Source organism: Calypte anna, chromosome 3 (genome assembly GCF_003957555.1).
Source record: "Calypte anna isolate BGI_N300 chromosome 3, bCalAnn1_v1.p, whole genome shotgun sequence".
NCBI classification, from domain to species: Eukaryota; Metazoa; Chordata; class Aves; order Apodiformes; family Trochilidae; genus Calypte; species Calypte anna.
The window spans coordinates 57,982,837-58,004,118 of NC_044246.1; the positions used below are offsets into that span (position 1 = coordinate 57,982,837).

General features: G+C 39.9%; 1 protein-coding gene across 3 annotated transcripts in view; it reads left to right on the forward strand.

Moving 5' to 3' along the window:
* MAP3K5 (mitogen-activated protein kinase kinase kinase 5) overlaps positions 1-21,282 on the forward strand; it is a 103,701-nt gene that overhangs the window by 26,823 nt on the left and 55,596 nt on the right. For 2 of the 3 annotated variants that reach the window (XM_030447658.1, XM_008494049.2), the window contains exons 2-6: positions 5,041-5,180; positions 7,802-7,825; positions 17,541-17,734; positions 17,985-18,153; positions 19,124-19,230. In XM_030447658.1, the coding sequence (XP_030303518.1) occupies positions 5,041-5,180; positions 7,802-7,825; positions 17,541-17,734; positions 17,985-18,153; positions 19,124-19,230 (634 nt within the window). Of the gene's footprint in view, positions 1-5,040; positions 5,181-7,801; positions 7,826-17,540; positions 17,735-17,984; positions 18,154-19,123; positions 19,231-21,282 lie in introns of those variants that run through there. The other variant, XM_030447659.1, reaches the window with a different exon arrangement.

Genomic DNA, 21,282 nt, shown 5'->3' on the forward strand with positions numbered 1-21,282 from the left:
TGCTTTTCCTGTAATATGTGACATATTTAATTTGACTGTCAAGTCATTACCTGCTTTTCCTTCCCCATATCCAAGCCTCAGGTACCTTTATGCAGTTCCTTTTCTGGCTAGCCTCTTCCAACAGACTAGCTCAGCTGGATGGGTTTCCTGGGAAGTCAGCCATTCCCCAGTGTTGAGGTGTTTTCACCCCAGTGGCTACCATCAGTTGTTTATGGCCTTGAAGATGTGTGAGACACTCTTGACAGGAAATGTCTGATGCCAGTGGTGCTGACAAGTCAGTGACACTGTGGTTTGCACAGTTGAACCAGAAATACCAAGCTGTACTTGACGTGATTTCCAAAGCAGGTTTCCTCCCTCGTGCAGGTAAAGAGGAAGATATCTGTGCCAAGCATAGAGAACCATGAAGAAACAGAAGTAGATAAGGATGTTGTTTGCTTGCTTTTGAAAGCTTGCCCAATAGTAAATGGCATTATGGCTTGCTAAAACCATGGTTATAAGGCTGAATAGAGATCCTGATACTGCCAATTAAAAAGTGCTTTGTGTCCAGGCTTGCACTGGAAAAAATACTGTCACAAACCCTTTTCTTCTTATATCCCATCCAGAAGAGTATTTTAGTCTGTCTTTCGATACCCAAGTGGAAAAGAACCCTAAAGAGTGGTCTGTCTTGGAAGTTGCTGTTATCAACTTTCCTTTTGCCCTGATTAATGGTGAGTTGATGACTGTGAGGCAGTGGCCATGTGTTTAGTACCAGTTAATCAGAAGGTAATAGCAAATGTAAACATTCATTAGTTTTATAGCTGCTCTGTTTGTATTCACTCTTTTTTCCTGGCAGCACTGTAGTAAGCAGGTAGTATCAAAAAGTAGGGTGTACATTTATCATATGCCAGGGCATTTGTTTAAACATTCTTCTTTGCCCTGTTGCATTTAAACAATGAGAAGGAGATGAACTTTGACCACTGTATTTTGTTTATCACTTTCTGGATGACTGAAGGCATTGGTAATAGCCAAGTCTTTGCACAGATAGCTTAAAAAGAGCTATGTGGATTTACATTGCAGATAAGAATTGTTGATAGCACAGCTTCTCAGAGAGGTGTCCTTTTCCTTTGCTTCTGAGGCAAAAAGGGTCAAGTTGACTGCCTCCAACTTACATTACATTTTAGTTACATCCATGTAGGCCTGCCAGTTGCTTAAGGAGATGGGAGAGAAGGTTATGGCTAATCTTTACTGTTTGTAAACTAGGAAGACACAATGATTTATGGTAAGATTTATTATAAGACTGTTTAGCACTAATGTTGAAGATGACAGAAAAAAGGTGAAGACCATAATACCCCTGATTTTTTAAATAGCAACAGTGATCTGTAAAAAGGTCCACTTTCATGAAATAGAGAATGTGAAATTGAATCTTATGCCCAAGACTGAAGTGGGGGATAAAATTCATTCTTTTTTGCAACCTGTTGCAGAACTGTAGTTATTACACTTTCCTGGCTCTTGCTTTTGTTTTGTATAATGTGCTTCCACACCCACCCTCATCATTAGTCTTCTGGAGACCAAACAGACTTTCTTTGCTGCAACATAGGAGATGTGCATTTGCAGTAAATTGTCAGTCCCTGCTCTTCAGAGTGCATCATCCTGAGGGCATACGTGTTGAGAGGGCTCGACTCCTGTGCTTGGTCATTATTGTTTCATTTGCCTTGAAACTGAAACTGCAAATACTTTCCTAAGTGGGTGTTACTCCAGAGTAACTGTAGAGAGAATTCTTCCACTGTCATTGAAACACCGTTTTGCCACTTGTGAAACTGTATTTTCTGGTGAACGGAAAACGTAGCTTGCATTGCAGCAGCCTGCTAGGTTTATTTCCTCTGGGCAAAGAGAACTTAAGAGCCTCATAAACAGGATTCTGGTAGTTTATGTATTGGTAAATAAATAGTTCTTTTGTTTTGAGCTAAATATTGGCTCTCCTGAATCTACTGAGAATTTTTACTTGAGTTGTATTTGTCTTGAAAACTTGCTTACTCAGCTTTGCTAAACTTCATACTTTATGTAGCTGAATACAGTATTTATCTGCTTTATGGTGCAGTTGACAATGCATTTCCAGCACTCCATAGGAATCATTACCACTATGCTTTTTTTATGAGCTTCCATTTGCTGCTTTGTATTTGACTTCTCAACTTCTGACCAGTGCTCCAAACACCAATCTTTGTTCAGAAAAGTTGCTGTGTGAAAGAAGATAGTAAAAAATGGGTCTCTTATAAGCATAAGTTCAGGTTAATTTGATAGACACCTGGTCCAAAAAGCACACATACTTTCTGTGGCTTATTGGGATTGTAGGTAAGAAGTGGGCTGTTCCCCTTGGAAACTGTAATACCAGTCCTGAGGGGCAGCCCAGACTTTAGAAATCTGATCTCTTTGTCTTGACTTCATCTTAAAAAATAAAACTGCTGGACTGAGAAGAAAAATTTCACAGAAGTTGGACATATCCTGAGGAAGATTCTTCTTTACTAGATGAGATAATCCAGAAGATAAATTCACAGTAGTCTTAAAATATAAAGATATCCCCTTTAAGAAATATAAGTATGATGACAGTTTATACCAGTATCTTCACATAATTCTTCTTACAAATGTTTCATTATTCATGTGATCCTTCCCTCCTCTAAGTAACTCAAGGCTTTTGTTCAATTTTTTATTTTTATTTTATTTTATTTATTTATTTATTTTTAATTTTATTTCTACAATGGAGATATGACAGGACCCAAGGACTTTTCTTATACTATTGCCCTGGGTCAGATCTACTCCAACAGTCACATTAAAGGGATTTGGCGAGCTAATCTTGATGGTAATTCACACAAACATATATAGTTTATTTTAGTTTCAAAGGGTTATTCTTTCCTCCTTTATGACACTGGGAACTTGGCATTTAACTAAGGATTTCTCAAGTGTTTTCATTATTCTGAGTTTGATCAAGCTCTATGACTTTATTTTTCTTTTTTTAAAGTAGTATTTCTTTTTAATCTTAGTTGTGCAACTCTAGAGAGAGCCTATTATCTCGCAAGATTTGAGAATTAAGTCATGGCAAGTTGCACAAATTTTCCTCCTGCTCAAAGTAACAGAAGCCTACCACAGGCTTACAGCTGCTTGAGATTAGACTTCGTATGAATAAGAACAGTTAAAAATAGAGTTTGTATTTTGTCAACTTTAGGCCTAAAGAAAAGAAACAAACAAGCCCTAATCTCACCCAAACAAAATACAGCATCAATATTGCCATTCTTATTTGGCTGTGGGGATATCTGTTTCCTAAAATTAAAGAAAGTTGGCGTATGTGTGGCCTTAGCAATGCACTGCTTTTTTAACTGCAATAGAATGCATTTGATGGAACCCACACTGAAAATATTTATTTGAAATTGGACAGTGGGAGTTTCTTAAAATACATATTATGAAAGTTTTAGAAAAGTAATTTAATATTTGATTTTTGAGGGGAAAAGTGCTCCTTTTTTTTTTTTTTAATACCATGTTAGTCTCCTCTCTTTTAATCTTGTTTCTTGAAGAGCCTAAGCTTGTATAGGTGTGTTACCTGTTCATCCCCCTGTGTGTATCCATAATTTCTTCATCTTTTTAATAGTTTTGAAGCCTGTAGACCACTACATAAACCATATCAGTAAAGTATGACTTGAAGAATTGAGGTCTCAAAGATATTCAACAAATTGGAGAGATGGCCTTGATGCTTTCCCTGTTGAGAGCATGGCCACAAGGCTTATCTTTTATTGAATTATTGTTATGCTTTATCTTCATTACAGTTTTGATGATCTAAGGAAATAGGCAAGGTGAAAGTTGTGGTTGAATAGAGGTAGAATATTAGAGGTTGAATTGAGGAAAAATGTCAGAGTAGAGCAGCTTCAGCTGCTTTTTGTCTACAGAGTTTCTCTTGGTACCTGTCTTTTTCATAAAAGCATCCACAGGAAGGGGAAGTTGAGGAGAGACACTGGAAACCAAACTGGTGGTTTTTTTGGTGGGTTGTTTTTTTTTTTTCTACTCTTCATAGAACTGCATTTCTCTATTTTTTTTTTCCTGAAAGAAAAGAAAAAACATAAATTGTGTGAAGAGACAGAAGAGTGTTTGCAAGAGAGGTGGCGATGAGTCATTTTTCTTGTTTTGCTGTCTTGATCCCATAAGCCTTTTGCAGTGGAAATACACTGCCTGTTGTAATAGAAGCCTTCCCTATTTCTGATGATACTTTGTTATTTCCTCTGGTTTTACTTTTACATTGGTGTGAATCTGGCCAAGTAAACCACACTTTTCAAGAGAAATTGTGTAGTACATGCCATGTTCTGTTAGCATTTCTGCATGTGCTTAATTTTACGTGTGTAGGTAAAATTTATTCTTAACAGAATTTCCCACAAAATGAAGTTTTAACCCATATGGGGGTTTCTATGGTTTTACATGTGGAATTCCTCTTCCCTTCTCTTCTGCTTTACCTTGTCCTTGTCTCTCTAGTTATTCTCTATGAATCAAAACAGATCTGAATGGCTCTTTATGTTAGACTTTGCCTTTGCCTTTCTTTCAATTTACAGCTCTTTTCTTCCAAAGTTATAATACAGAATCTAAATAGAATATTCTGCAGTGATGTACAAATATTGGATGAATGGTTATTGCAACTTGGACAGAGGGTGAAAATACACATCAGATGTCATTTTTTTTTTCCCATAAAGTCATCAGTTAACAGATTTTACTCTCCAAGGCACCAAGTGAACTTTTTACCCTTTGCTGATAAGTGAGGTTTTACCCCTTTTTACTGGAGGAAATAATCTTATTTCTAGGAAAAAAAGGGGGGGGGAAGGAAGACAGAAAACAGAAAAAATTAAACCGCATCCTACTGATTATATTCACAATTTAGACATAACATCTAAAATGAGGAAATGCTTGTAGGTATCTTATTTCCTACTTAAAATTAGGTCAAGGCAAATTGTGTGAAGAGACATGTCCAAGAAGCATTTCCCTGTCAGAAATGTATGGCACTGACAACACGTTTTTAATTTCTTTCTGCAGATATTGCTGTTGTGGAGATGAGTGATGCCTTCCGTCAACCTTCCTTGTTCTACCACCTGGGAGTTCGGGAGAGCTTCAGCATGGCTAACAACATCATCCTCTACTGTGATACAAATGCAGAGTCTCTGCAGTCCCTGAAGGTAACTCTGAACAGAAAAACTCTGAATGTGTGTGTTGGGGGTGGAAGTCCCAGTTAGTCCAACTCATGAAATGGGTTGTCTGTTTCCATAGAAAATACAGATGCCCCTCGTGGTTCTCAAGAGGATAACAAAAATATTCCTGGGAAGAAAGGCCACAGCAGAACTCTGGAAAACTCTGTTTGATTTCTCAAGAGAGTGATTTAGATAACTTTATCACAATAAGTTAAATAATCAGGTGTTCGATGGCTCTTAACAGCAACCGAAGTTTGACAAATTTCATATGAGAATGAAATATGTGGTTTTGTCATTCAAGGGAATTACTGATGCTTGGGGTAAACTGCTGCGGTAACGGCAATTGAGTGAGAATGGTAGCATGGCAGGGTCAGCAAAATAAGGAAAGTAGCAGTTTTCTGGCCAAACCTGATGAGGTTCTAGATGGACTTCCCTATGTCTTGCTGAGTTACAGCTGGTTACATCAGGTACCTACAGAAAGGCTGTGCTGGAGATTGCTGTCAGCATAGCAGAGTTAGTGAAAAAAAAACCTTGTGCCTGGCTCTCAGGGCCACAGTTCACAGTATAGGAGGTTGGTTGAAGGCAAGATAGGAGTTCAGGATAATCTGTGGGGATGTGAATTGTGTCAGCCAAGGAGCTGATACTTGCTTCCTCCTGGTAACTCTACTATAGTAACTTCCATGAGGATGGGAGAGGGCAGACAACTCAGAGGGCAGTCTTTTCAATTATTTCCCCTATCTCAGATTCATTGGCTCTGACCCAGGAGGTGGTTTATGTTATTGCACTTCCATTCTAGGCATTGCTGAAAAGAAGTATTTTAGTAAGTGGCTCAGTGAGTCAGACTGTAATAATCTGGGCACTGCCTCCTCTCATGAAGGGTTTGCTTACTCTGCTTCTCACTAGTGCAGGATATTTGGTTTTGATTCTGTCCCATTGTTTGTAGCTTGGCCCTCTATTGGGTGGGGCATACCTTGAGTAACCCAGTTTCTTCCCCCTACTCTTGCTTCCAGATTTTCTTGGCCAACAGGACTGGTAGCTATCCAATTACTTCCTTTCTTTTTTTTGCAACACAGAAAGTAATCAGATAAAAGCCCAAACATAAGACTGCTAATGACAAAAGACATATCTGTGAATTGAATTCAATAATGCCAGTACAATGACCTACAGTGTAAACAGAGCAGAACTATTTTTACTGAGTAAGGAGCCAAATTCCTTACTCCCACTGAAAATCACTTGGAGTGGGCACCATGCTTGAGCACTTGGGAGAACTTTTTACTAGTTTAGGAGCTGGACTTAGCAAAGTGGTCACATGTAGGGTTCCCACTGACAAAAGTGGAAGCCAATTTCTGCTCAGAGAGATTTGGATGTCCCAGTTCCCCCTGGTACAGTGTCCTCTGAAAGACTCTGTTCTGTTTCCTTTAGCTTTGAGCTAGGTCCATGCTTCTGCTTATCACTGTTTGCAGGAACATTGTTGGAAAGCCAGACCCTTCTCATGGTGTTTATTAACTGCCTGGAAAAAGTAGTTGTGGGCATGCCTGGACACCTTCTCAGGCCATGTTTGTTCCTGTGTTTGTCACAGCAGATAGAGTAGAAGCAATCCTGGAGTGTGTGTGAAACTTTAGTCATGTTATAGAAGGTGATAAATTAAAAAACCCAAAAATGTTAATGAAAATGTAGTAAAAATGAAATGGTAGTACATGATTTAACTGGGGTAAACTTGTGCTGTTGGAATGTACCTCTCTCTCAACATTCAGGTGAGACTGGACAAGGCTTTGAGCAATCTGACCTAGTGAAATATGTCCCTACCCATGCTAGGGGGGCATTTGATGAGATGTTTATATCCCACACTACAAAAGGTAGCAGCAGTCATATGTGAAACATGCCCCCTCAACAGGGGAAAGAGCAGTGTTTTGGAAGCCTGAGTTCAGCAACATGGAAAGTGCAAGGTGCCTTGGGTTTTAAGGCTTTGCTTTTTTAATGTTGTGTTGTGGGTCAAGCTGCTCAGTGGTCCAGTGGGAGAGGTGTAATGTTCTTGTCTCATAAATCTGGCAGGGTTATCAGTTGCTGGGATCAGAATTTGCAGACTAAATCTTCCTGAAAACAAGGTCGATGTCCAGATATGGTTCATATTTGGGCTGTACCACTCAGATTAGTGTGCAAGAACCAACTCTTTCAATCTGTGGGTATTCCAGCATCTTATTCTCTGAAACTTTACATATAAAGTGTGGGGATACATTCTTTGCATCAGACTTATTAGAGCCGTGTGAATTTCAACCAGTTCTGGAGTATTTTAAAACTTTACAGCAATACTACTCAATAGGACTCACATGTGTTTATGTATATACAGATGCACACAGTACATAAGCTCCTGTGTGTGTAGATACATGTATCTACTTGGTTCCATCAACATTACCTCTTTATTGAGACAAGATTTGTTTTATATTGATTTTACAGGCATAGAAAACAAATACTAATCAGCTTTTTCCTGTCATGTGTCTGTAAATGGTAATATTGCAAGGTGAACTGACTGGGTATTTCACCTAGTAGTTGTTTAGTGCTATTACTTACTGCTATTAATACTGGGTTTTTTTCTTCTTTTTTTATTACAGGAAATTATTTTCCAGAAGAATAATGTAAGTATGATTTCTTGATGCCAACTGAATTCTAGGCATTCCAGACTTCTGATCTACTTAATTTTATTTATCTTATGTTTTTCACTTGAATCATTTGACACTCTCCTACTGTGTTTTACAGAGTTAGATGCAGAATTCTGGGAATCCTAGCAGCAGATCTGTGTATATCACTTTGTTGCTAGGTACCAGCCTTTCATCTTATCTTGCCTCCATCAGTGGTATTTTACTTGCTGCCCTTACTTGTCTTGTCAGATTTTTTCACTATACCATTTTGGTGTTGTTTTCTTGATTTTTTTTTTTTTTTTTTTGGTTGCCTTTTTCCAGACAGTGTTCTTTAGTGTTTTTTAAAAATACTCTATAGAAAAGGAGAGTTATTTGGAAACTGAGCCTCATTTTGGAAACATGTGGCTACAGCTATGAAAATACGTATTTATGAGGAGAGTGTGTGTGTGTACTTATTTCTATAATTTGAGTCCTGGAGCCTGTTAGTCCCAGTGTAGTGCAGATCCTGGTAGTCTGTCTGTGACTGCCAGTCATTAAAGTATAAATTTCTGCACCGTGGCATCTGTCTGGTTTCTGAGGTTAGCTTTGCAAATCCACCTTCCCTTCTGCACTGTCAAGTTGAAGAGAGGCAGACCTGTGACTGTGACAACACTGCTTTCTCAATGTGGTTTGTTCTGGAGCAACTGGGCCAGTCCTGTCAGAATATATATCTGGCACCTTGAGTTATTTTTGGCTTCACTTAGAGACTTACTGGTAGCCATATATGCCGAGGTATGATTTTATAGTGGTTATTCAGTGGTGTGTAGGTATCCTGAGGCACTATGTGTATGCTGTACACTTTCAGATGGTTGAATAACCTTTTCTAAGGGGCACGTGAACTATGTAATTTTAGAAATTGGTCAGGTTTTATTTCCCACAGTGTTAGAACTGCAATAAAACCTGCAGTATTCCTGGTTTTGCTTTTTTATTTGACAGTCTAATTTAGGGATTAAGTACTGGCTCCTGCCAGTGTGAAAGATGATTCTTTGAAAAAGATGCAGTAATCTACTATAGGTGGTTGATCTTCTAAAGAGGGCTTCAAAACCAGTGCAAGCTGTGGCCCTAATGCTGCATTTTAAGCTAATTTTTTAAAATTTATTTTAAAAAGAGGCAGGGGGTTCCATACAGACTTTCTGTATAAGTCTTAGCCAAAAGTGCTTTTTGGAGACTCACAGAATGCTGTGAATCATGTGCTAGACTAAAACTCTCTTGCCTCTCTCTAGGGAAAGTGGGGTAAATGATCAGTTAGGCCTTTACACAAAGTGAAAGAGAACAGTGAGGCCTTTCTTGTAAATGAATGTATTTCATTCTCTATTTTTGCTTGGGTGGCCCAGGATCTAGGGAGAATTGTGTGTGACTAATGTCCCTGGAGGATGGGGGAAGAGCTGCTAGCCGGAAATCAGCAGAAGGTGACTGATGCAGTGGAGTAAGGGGGAGAGGTTGTCATCTTGTCCTGTTTTAAAATGACAGATCCTGAAGCTCAAGGGCAGATAAGTTGGCCTTCATCTGTTTAAGGAAGGATTGTTCTGTTTTCCATTTAAATCTGGATAGTTGGCTATGAAACTGTCATTTATCATTTTTAGAAATGTTTCTATGTGTGTCACAAAAAAATGTGTTCCTTGAGAGCCTGAGATGTTTTCAAGCACACCCACATAACATCTTTTCTGGAAGGAAGTATTTTCCCAGGGATTAGAAGAGCAAAGTCGGTGAAACTGCCTTAGGAACTTTGCAAGTGATTTTTTTTTTCCTCCATTTGCTTGTTTTTTTGGTACGTCAGCCAAATTACTTTTTTTACAGAAAAAGACTTTTTATAGTGTTGGTGCGTGCCTAACTATTGAATATAATTCCTGTGTCGTGAAAATCATGTTTTTTCATAAATAGTTAGATTCTTGGAAGAATTGGAGGCTGTGACTGATGCCTGCCCTGACCAAATACAGTCGTGTGGATGAATATGTGAAGTTGCAAATACAAAAAAATGAAATTCACATATGCATAAACCGGGAGCTTAGCCCTTCTCTTCCAGAACGTGCTTTTCATTATCAAGCAAACATCAGCCCTAACAGGACAATGGGATCAGTGGCATCAGAAGGTTGAAAAGGCTGCAAAACAAGTGCGTGTGTGTGCATATCTATATATATCTGCCTCCCTGAAATGCCTTGTGTTTGCTTTTCCTGAACCTTGTATCCCTTAAACTAGTGGGGAGGAAAAAAATCCATTACCAGCTGTTAAGTTCTTTGTTCTGACTGAATTTTTGTCCTTCCTAATACAATGTTGCATAGCCAGGATAAGCTGCCTGGAGCCTGTCAGGGCAGAGCAGTGCAAGATAACACGGGCTCATTTCCTGTTATATGTGATTTTATAGCTATTCAGCTGGACTTTTTCCACATGTTGCAGGAATACGGAAAACATAGATTTTTACATGGAGTAATACTTCAGCAGGAGGCAGTTACATTGGTATTTGAAAACTTGAGTTTAATGTTTGCTGCTATCTGATTTTTGAGGTCACCCAACCAGCAGAGGCATTTTAGAAATTACTTGTAGAGTTTCAGTCACAAGGAGAAGTTGGTATAAAGGTTACAGTACATGGCTGTACTTTGCTTGTTTTAGCTCACTAATCTTTATTTCATCCTAGCTCTCCCGAGTTTGGATCTTATCAATTAGTGAGGTAACAGCTGCAGGGCAGGTTGCAAATAGCCCTTATTTATTTATTTTAAAATAATTTCACTTCTTGCTGAATCTGAGAAAGCTTACTGTGCATGCATTAGACATGGTTTGCAGCCTATTGTGGTAACAGATTTCAGTTCAGGCTGCTTGATTGGGCCAGGTGGGAGGCACAGAAAGCATCAGGGGCTGCCCAGGGTACAAGGTAGCAGTACAGGTGCTGGCCTGATGGGAAGGGTGATCCAGAGGCAATGGGACCCATTCTGCTCAGGCAGTTGACTTGCAGACAATAGCCATTAAGCAACAGGATTAATGTTGTATGGCTGGGAACTCTTATTAGTGTTTTCCTTTTCTGACACTTGGAACGATCAGAGACTGTGATTTTTGTGGTTTTCCACAGCCCTTCCTAGCAGCCCCCTGTTAAGGTGTAGCTCAGCAAACAGTTGGGTGTAGTGCTCCCTCATCAGGAATGAGAGAAGGAGTGACCCTGGTGAGGCATGCCAGAGGCATCCAAAAGCTTGGAGCTTCCGTATAGGTCTTGCCAGAAGACTACAGATCCCAGAGAATGTGTTTAGTTATTTATCTCTTTCACTGTGGAAATAGGGAGAAATGTCTTTACTCCTCACCCACCTGACGAGTTATTTGAAGGTAGTTTGATTTTTGGTATCCAAGTATGTAAAAATGGTACGTGCTAACCTTCAGTAAATACTTTTTTGATCATGATAACTGTGGTATTTATTGTTATTTATGGGACATCATTATCTCTTGCTTGTTCTGTCATTTTTTGAATTCTTTGACTAGTATATTTGGCACATACTTTCCTTGGAAAAAGTCGAACTTTTCATGTGTATGTTGAAAGGACCATATAAAGTGTATGCTGATTTTTAACAAGCATTTAAGGATATGGCTGTGGCTGCAGAAGAATGTTATTGCTGGGCATATAAAGAAAGAATATATTCCCAAAGAAAATGGGATGTATTGAAAAGAGTAGACTCAGTCTTCTCATTTCAGTTAATTCGAGGTGTGAGGCTTACTAATGTTCCTTTTCAAATCAGTACCAAGGCTGTCATTCATGTGAGTGGGATTTGAAGGAAACCCAAACTTAGTATGTATTCATTAAAACAGCAGCACGTTTTACTGTGTGTCTGGGTGATGGAGGGAATATGTTTAATAACTTTGCTTAGGATTTTGCCATCTGCTACATGTAACACCATGTGCAGGCAGAAAATTACCTTTATGAAAAATCTCATCAGAAGAATTAAAATAAGAGCATGTATTCCGCAAAAGAACTATTAGGAGAAATGCAAAAGACCTGATCTTATTTACAGGAAAGTAAATGAGAAGAACATTTCCTACTGTGAAAAATACCAGCTGTTTTCATTACCTTAGCTGATTTTATTTATTTAAAAGCAAACAAACAAAAAATAAAATTACATTGGATGCTGACCTGAAGCTTAGGCAGGTAGATGAGATTCTGCTGGATTCTTCCATCCATGAGTAAAGCATCACTGTTTTGTTTTGGGGGAGTTTTTATTTTCTTTGACACTTCTTTGAAGGCAGCTTTCTTCTGTTTGTGGATATTTGTAAAATATTCAAGATATTTTGAAAAATATCTGACAAATGATTTCAACTGAGCAGTGTAAGTAGAGAGCCTCAGAGAATTTAGAGGACTGCACACTGTTGACTCCCTGGGGTTTCTGGTAAGAGTGCTCTGATGAAATGGGCTACACCAGATAGTCTTTGAGAAAGTTGCCTGATGTTGTGCTGGCCCAAAGCCCTCAAAGATATTTATGTTTTATCTCATAGATATAACTCATTCAGCTGATCTGAGAGCTCAGGCTAAGTTTACCTTATCTAATGTCCTGAGCTTTTGTTCCATCAGACTGAACCATAGTAACTATCTATCTGCACACTCACAGGCTGTCCTAGCCCCTAATTTTTTCAATAGGGCTTTTCAGCTCAAACTCAGATGACCTGCAATCTCTTTTTAACCTTCATGAGTGCAGTCTGAGCTTTATGTGATTCAAAAGAGGGTTGGAAAATGAAACTTCTTGCGCCTGTTGTTGTCTGGGGTGTGTGTGTGTCTACTTTTGAAGCATCTTTATGCTACTCATGTTTTTTAAAGGATGTTGACATAACTGAGAATATTGCAATTGGATTTAAGTTGTAATTAATTTTAAAGATTGCCCATTTTTCTCAAATGGCTTGAATCTATGACTTTTATTGCACATGGTATGGTGAGTGAGAGGAATGGATCAAAGGTAAGCAACGATTTTGTCATGGGTGCTCAGCAAACTCAATGTAAAGTCAAAATGCACGGCAATGCATGAGCATCTAGGAAGTGTATGTTGGGAAGACTGCCTGATTCTTTCTGACTCAAGTTAGTGTAGCTTATATTTTCACAAAGAAAGCTGAGAAATGAAGGAAAAGCATCTGAGACAGAGGTTGCATAGCCTGTAAATCTGGGAAGAAGCAAGTCATGCACTCTGTGCCAGGGAAGAAGGTTTAGAGGTGTCTGACAATGGAGCCACTTCTCAGCTGCTCCCCCAGCCTGTTCCTCTCAGGCTCCATCCCAGCCATTGCCCAAATGCAGCTGAGTTGGCCTCTTTGTAGTTAGAATTTGTAATGGTGACAGAATTTTTTTTTCCATAGTGGAAGTCTTTACACTTTATTGTACAAGAGCAGTCTTGCCATCACTGTTACGTTTTTTCCATAGACTTTAAGTAATATATAACTTTTTTTGTTAGCTGTTTGTCAGCTGTTAGATATCTAATGTGTTCTTTAGCTAGAAAAGTGAAATTTGGGTTATTATTTCTTGTATTTCTTAACTTTACTGCATGTGGGTTGGAGTAATTTTGAGCCCGTTTCCCAAGGAAAATAAACCACCCTCTCTGTATCTGCCTGTTTTGTCTGTCTGATGAATTTCAGCCAAATTTGAGAGTTTTCAGAGGTAAAGAGCTCCTCACAGAACATACCTGTTTAGGTTCAGTTAGTAACCAGATTAGTGCCCTGACTGAGGGAAAGATCACGGTGTTCCTATACTTCTTACCACTGAGAATCAAGGTGAGATTCTGCCTGGGAACAATTCCCTGAGAATCCTGGGAGACCTCTGAAGAACAGTGAATTTGTTTCATTTTCCTCTCATGAGGTTGTTTCTCGTGTGTTTTACTGTTATGTTCTTCCATGTCTACTTCCCCAAAGGCTACTGGATCTCCATGTCTTGTATAGCAGGCTCTAAAATATAACCAGCTTTTTTTTTTCCCCCCTCAAGTAGCAGGAAAAAATGCTTGTAAACTAATTTTTGCTAGTTCTCCTTTGCCACTGAAACAGAAACCTTCTTCTTACAGAAAGTGCACTCAGGATCAGTTTATAAGAGCTCTTGCTCTGTAATGGGCTCAAGCACTTGACCTCTGAAGGAAGAGTAGTTTTCCTGTGTGTAGGATTATTTATGAGTACTCTAGTGCTGTCTCTGTAGGTGGCCTGACTGCTGTGCCAGGATAAGCTTTGGGTTCTGTGGATTTCAAAATCTGGAAACATCTTTTTTCACGGTTGATTTTTGCTTAAGATTAAAGCTTTGAAAGCGGTGTGCCAGAGGTCGGGGAAGGCCTTCCTGCAAGCAGTCTTGAATTTATTTTTAATGCACTGAATAAACATCGGTAAGTAAAATGCTTGCCCTAGGATCTCTGTAGCCCTTTCTTTTGGCTCCGATTCCCCAAACATTTTTATTTAAAAAAGGAAAGTTGGAGAATAATCTGCTTATACTTAATAGTGGCTTCTGTGCCAGTCACTGCCCACCTGTGTCCAGTAACTGCTGAAACCAGTTACAGAAAATACATGATTTCCTCTCTGCTTTTGGCTGTAGGGCTCATTAGGTTTTGACAAGGTCAAAGGTTAGTCCACTCAGTCTTGTGAGTGTATAATCCCCCTATGTGCTGGCATATTCTTAAGCAGAGGTGTTTGTTCAGTGCTCCAGCATAGTGACAAAGAGTTTGGGTTCTAGCATCACACTCATTATTGTTTGTTAAAAATATTGTCATACACTTCCCAACTCAAGCTACGTTTGGAATTGCTGCACTTGTGCACAGAAAATTGTGTCCTAGCTATTAGGCTGCAATAGTTTGCAGCTGTTGGAAGAGGAAGACTAAATCAATCCTTGTGCAAGTGTGTGCAGGCAGTAATCTCCAACCAAGTTCTGGGTTAGTTGAGCTCAGTGGACTCATGTAAATGGTTACATTGATTAATTTTACATTTTACAGAGTTTATCGGTATCTGTCAGAAGTGTGGATGGGTTACCTTTATAGTGAGGTGTAGCGGGAGGAGCCATTCTTGCTCCTGAAGCTCGACGAGCTGCTGGTCTCTTCCAGGACTCCAGCCACCACACAGCGCTTCCAGGGTAGAAGTGTAGTGGGAAGAGCCTTTCTTGCTCCAGAGGCTCGACGAGCTGCTGGCCTCTCCATGCCTCGCACCAGAGTGAGCTGAGGTTTTCTCTGTGGGTGTGTGTTCCACCTTTATTGGCCCCCTGGTCTTGCTCATGCCCAATAGGGGCCTGTCCTAATCAGGCACAGGTGGACTCACACCCACTCACTGGCAATTCGAGGCACCTGGTTGACAATGTCTCTCTACATTTCCCCCTTTTTTTTTTTTTTTTTTTTTTAACACTGATTACAGGATACAAACATTTTACAAACATTTTAACACAATTTAACACGATTTTTACTAACATTTACACTTCTTCGGGCCCCGCGGGACACTCAGCTAAGAGCATCGAGGGGGCACTGAGGGGCAGTACAGAACACACTTATACAGGATTTAGACATAGACATACAGGATTTTTACACACAAAAATTTTTTTTTTTACACAAAAATACACTTACGACTTACGGGATTTAACCCTAGCTTAGGCAACCGTTCAATGTCAGCCCAGGCACTTTTTCACAAAGTCTCTGTTCTTTCTCCCTCCTGTATCTGCTCTTCTCTTGGCTTCCCTCTGCTCAGGGGCTTCCAAAGAGAGAATCCTTATCTTGGCTTCCCTTTGCTCAGGGGTTTCCAAAGAGATTTCTGGTTCCTCATGGGTTTCTGGTTCCTCCGTGGGATTCCATACTTTATACTTTACTTTAATTAATTTTTTTTTTTTTCTTCTGGTTCCTCCGTGGGATTCCATACCATGGGATTCCATCCTCCTGGCTTCCTTCTGCTCAGGGGCTTCCAAAGAGAGAATCCTTATCTTGGCTTCCCTCTGTTCAGGGGTTTCCAAACCAAAGAGCTTGCTGGTCATACCTTTCAGGGAGAGTGTTAGCCCAGGCATTTTTTCAAATCGGGGATAATGTTCCTGTTGCCAGCTTCTCACACTGCCGCTTCTTTATGTTGCCCGCATTCTCCACCAGATGTAGCGGGAGGAGCCATTCTTGCTCCTGAAGCTCGACGAGCTGCTGGTCTCTTCCAGGACTCCAGCCACCACACAGCGCTTCCAGGGTAGAAGTGTAGCGGGAAGAGCCTTTCTTGCTCCAGAGGCTCGACGAGCTGCTGGCCTCTCCATGCCTCGCACCAGAGTGAGCTGAGGTTTTCTCTGTGGGTGTGTGTCCCACCTTTATTGGCCCCCTGGCCTTGCTCATGCCCAATAGGGGCCTGTCCTAATCAGGCACAGGTGGACTCACACCCACTCACTGGCAATTCGAGGCACCTGGTTGACAATGTCTCTCTACAGTGAGGTCTTAAAATTTAAAGGATAATAGGTGTAATTAACTTAAGTAATTCTTCACTCTTTGTAGCCAGTCTCTGATATGTACACAAACATATGTATCTGTATACATCCATTTATGCAAACTTGAGCACTTCAATCCTTCCTTGTTTTTAAAGCCTAATAATGCACATTAAAATGCATGTTTTAAGGACATAGCTGGTAGTGTGCATTTGAAAACTGTTTAGTCACTGCTCTCTTAATGCATGGAACTTGGCTTGCCAGGGGAGTCTCTGAAGTGATGTCCTTGTTGTTGTATTGACTTCTGGGGGAGCAGAAGATGCTGACCAGAAAGTAGTTCACCTTGGAAGTCATTTAGGGGTACAAAATTATGGGTCTCAAGAACTGCTTCCTTAGGGCTTTCCTTGCTGGGCTGCTGGCCACTTCATTAATGGAGTCTGAGCCTTGAGAGCCAAGTGGCAGAACTGATTTTGATGGTGTGCTGTCTCAGTTAAGACCCTTCAGAACCACAAATATTCAACAAGCTTTCTAGCTTTCTCTGCACACACAAATCTCTACTCGCACACACCACAGGTACCAGACATCTTGCCTCCCTCTTTCCTAGAAGATAAATGATTTTTTGGTTGGTTGGTTGGGTTTTGGTTTCTTTTTTTATTTTTGTAAAGTGTCTGTCATACATTGGTATACAAGAATCAAGACATTTTGGGAGTGTTAAGGCATTCCATAAGTGTTTATTCTGAAATATGTATGGTTTTAAGCCCCCCCCGGCCAGAAGGGGAATTTAAATTGTCTTCTTAATGCTAAACAACAGGAGTAATGTTTGCAATTCATATGAGAACTAGTTTTCTCTACAGTTTTCCTGTTGTGAGGCAGCTAGCTTGTATTATTGTTTCAACATCTCTAACTTGCAGAGTGCTTGCTCTCTTCTGAACATCAGTCACCTTGAAAAGAGTGCACATGAGCATCACTGGTGCCTGTCTGCTGCTTCGGGGTGACTCGGGTGTGCCCTTAGAGTTGTTTGGCTCTTCAGCCAATGTTCTGTCTGTTTTAAGGTCAACGTCGTGCTTCTGAAAAGACTCATGTTACAGGAAGAAGGTCAGAAATATGGGATATTTCAGGCATATATCATGTTTGAGGTGAAAACTGAATATTTTGTAGTCCCAGGCTTCATGGGTAGAATCTTGGAGTTGCTGAAGTAAGCGGCTTTGACTTTATGTCAGTTATATGCAGTTTTATGTCAGTACATGCAGTTGTTTGAGGCCCAGGCTTGTCGAGCAATAGCTGTCCTAAATATTGCACCTTGTTTCCTTCCAGATGTGCACTGGTAACTACATATTTGTTCCGTATATGATAACTCCACATAACAAGGTGTACTGCTGTGATAGCAGCTTTATGAAGGGACTGACAGAACTGATGCAGCCCAGCTTTGAGTCGCTGCTTGGACCCATATGCTTACCTCTGGTGGATCGATTTATTCAGCTCCTGAAGGTGGCACAGGCCAGTTCAAGGTGAGTTGGTTTTTTTGTGCTGCCTCCTGTATAAAATTCAGATATTCCTGCTGGCAGTATAAATATCAAACTCTTGCCTCGGGGTGATGCAGTGCTTTGTCTTATGTTGAGACAAATTGATTATACAGTAATTTAGCTTGATCAAGTCTTTCCACTGACACTGAGTGCTCCACACTTACCCTGTGGGAGAGCTGCAGGGTCTAGAAAAGCAAAGCTGGTGTCCCCAGTTGCTGAAGTTGTTCTTCTCCAGCCAGTATTTCCGGGAATCCATCCTGAATGACATCAGGAAGGCCCGTACCCTCTACACGGGCAAGGAGCTTGCAGCAGAGCTGGCAAGGATCCGACAGCGAGTGGATAATGTTGAAGTCTTGTCTGCAGACATTGTGATAAACCTGCTGCTGTCCTACAGAGACATCCAGGTACGAATCATATGCTTGAAGATAATCTGTAAATTAGCAGTAAATTAAACGACATTCTCAGTCAAATTTTTAGTGTGTTTTATATGGATTTGCTGATGAACTATATGTATAATGCACACTTGTAAAAATATTTTATAGTATACTCACTGAAGCATTTTAATTTTTTTTTTTTTAGTTATGATGGTTATATTATGCCTTCACATAGCTGAAAAGTGTTATTTTTTTTAACACCACCTAAAAAGTACAACACATAAAATAACTCTTCATCTCAGCATTACTATGTCATGAACAGCCTGCGATGTGTCCTACTTAAAGGCTAAGGTGGCATTCTGCTATGGATTGGTGGTATTTGTCACCATGATTGTAACATTTCTCATTGAAACAACACCTTCACACCATTTCAGCTTCTGTAATGGTGCTAGTAATTGCTTACTTTGTTACACATCATTTTAGCTGATGCTCCTTAAACTTTTTGAAGTGACTTGCTTTTTATTTCATTTTTGTTTGCTTTGATTTGTTGCTTCATTAAGTCAGGGAGCAATCTACTTTAAAAACCATGGTGTCAAAGTTTCTTCTTGTTTTGTTTTTGTGGCTCATGTCTACTTCAGAGTTTTGGGATGCCTTAATTCACATGCAATTAGCCTTGTAATGTCTGTTCAATATGAACTCTGTGATGTGTTCAGTCCCTGAAGTTAACTTGAGACATGAACTAGATATACCAGTATTTCCACAGGTCCACACTGATGGAGTACAGGAGACAAGATTGCATTTCTGTGCTAAGTACTGTGCATATTCACATTTCTGATCATTGCCAAGCCACTTACAGTTCAAAAAAGAAGGAAATCCATGGAATTTAAAATTAACTGAAAATACTTAGTATGAAACTCCAGGTGCTTAGTTCAAAGAGGAGTTTATATAGGCATACCTCAGTACAGCCACGTAACACTTCATTATTCCCTTCTTTTGAAAGGATTATGATTCCATTGTCAAACTGGTGAAAACTTTAGAAAAACTGCCTACTTTTGACTTGGCTTCCCATCACCATGTGAGGTTTCATTATGCGTTTGCGCTGAACAGGTAAGAATTTACCCTTCCTTCTACTGTTCAGTGGTAAAGCAGAACTGCAGGTGTCACACAGGGCTGGTAATCCCAGGTGAAGTTCCCTACTGCAGTTTTCATATGCACCCCCAGGGGTTTTTACTAAGAACTCTGGGGACTCAGCTTCACAATCAGTCCAAGCTTGCTTTAATTTTCACACTGTCAAATTTTATTCCTCTTCTCTTAAGCATGAGTGTCTGGTTTGTCTTTTCTTAGGTCTGCATAATTTTTTCCTTTCAGCACCTTAATCAGAGCAAAAAAATACCTATCAGTGCTTAATCTTTGTAAAATACACATTGCTATTTGGTGGCAATGCTGAGGCATGTGTGTTAATTTTAACATCTGAGTTCTAATAGCATAAGGAGTCAAGAGGAGAACTTCCAGCAAATATCAATCAGAAGATTTAATTAATAAACAAATTCTCATGTTTTATTATAAGGTCCATGAAATGTGCCACATACAGTAACATTTAACCCTTTTTTTTTTTTTTTTTTTTTTTTTTGTTAAATGAAAGCCAAGCTCAGGCTTTTTTCCTTGACACTGGCAATTGGGCAAGGCATTTAAAGGGGTTTTCTGCTCACTTGGTGATGTCAGAATTAATGTTTTGCTGTTGACACTTAAAAGAGAAGGGCAGATGTTAGCAGGCATTGGAGTTCTCAAGTGTAGAGAATGTTTACAGATCTTCTTGCTTCTCACAGTTTTGAATAGTAACTCAAGTTCAGAACTGCATGTCTTGTCAAAGTGATGTAAAAAATTTGTCACAAGTAATTATGTGAAAAAATAAACTTGTTCTTAAACCAAAAATTAAACAAATGATAAATTTTAATAGCTATCTGCCATTGTTTTGACTGAATAAAATGCCCAGATCCTTTCTTGCTCTTCCATGCCAGATATATGAAGGTATAAATACAGTACCTTTTTGGTTCCTTCTTTGCCATATGTGGAGCTTTGCAGCTAAATTAATCCAGCACCTGTCTGCCACTTCTCCATAGCCTTCACAAAAATCACTAGGTGTACCTTGGAGTTTTAACAGGTTACTTAGACCCAAAGGTCACAGTTTTCTAAAAGGAAGGTCACCTTTGAAAGCATGATTTTGCTAGTTGTCCTGGTTTTGCTGGGATGGAGTTATAGAATCAATTTTCTGCACAGGGAAGCTGCATTTTTGAGAAGACTGCAGCACATGATTTGGTGGGAACAAAGTTGATAAGACATTTTGTTTTAGTTTGTGGCCTGCCATGCTATGTGGTTTTCTGTAGCAATCTGGGTGTGTAGATCAGTTCTGAGTTAGCCAAGTGCTGCAGCTGAAAGGAGTGGGGGGGAAGGTGTGGCTTTGAAAACCAAATACATCTTGCTGTCTTTGTCTGATTGAAATATGCAAGGGAAGCTTGCTGGGTACCAGGCCTAAGCTTAGTGATGACAGTGGGGCTGTGGTATCGCCATTTTTTTTAACCCGTCATGGTTTCGCTGGGATGGAATTATAGAATCCATTTTCTGCTCAGGGAATCTGCATTTTTGAGAAGATTGCAGCTGCCAGTTTGGTGGGAACAAAGCTGGTAAGACGCTTTGTTTGCAGACAGCCATGGTATGTGTGTCTCTGTAGCAATCCGGGTGTGTAGATCAGTTCTGAGTTAGCCAAGTGCTGCAGCTGGAAGGGGTGAAACCCAACGCAGCTGACCCAAGCTGGCCAACACAAGTATTGCCTACCATAAACATCACACTCATTAGAAACTGAAAAATTTGCTGAGGAGAGGTCTCTTTCCTCCATGCCCACCATCCCTGCAGGGTCTCACCCATTGTTTTGCCCCTGAGGCCTCCTCTCCTGTTTGCTGTGACCATCGTGCCTCCAGCTGGGGCTGTGGTGCTCATAGGGTTTGACATCTGGCATTCACTACTGGGAGCACACAGCACACGACCACTGTATAGTCTGAGCATAATTTTGTGTATTTTATAGTCATATTTAAATTATTATTACTTTTTGTTATTTTCTTAAATATAATATTTTAAACCACAGGTCTTTACATTTCCTAATTC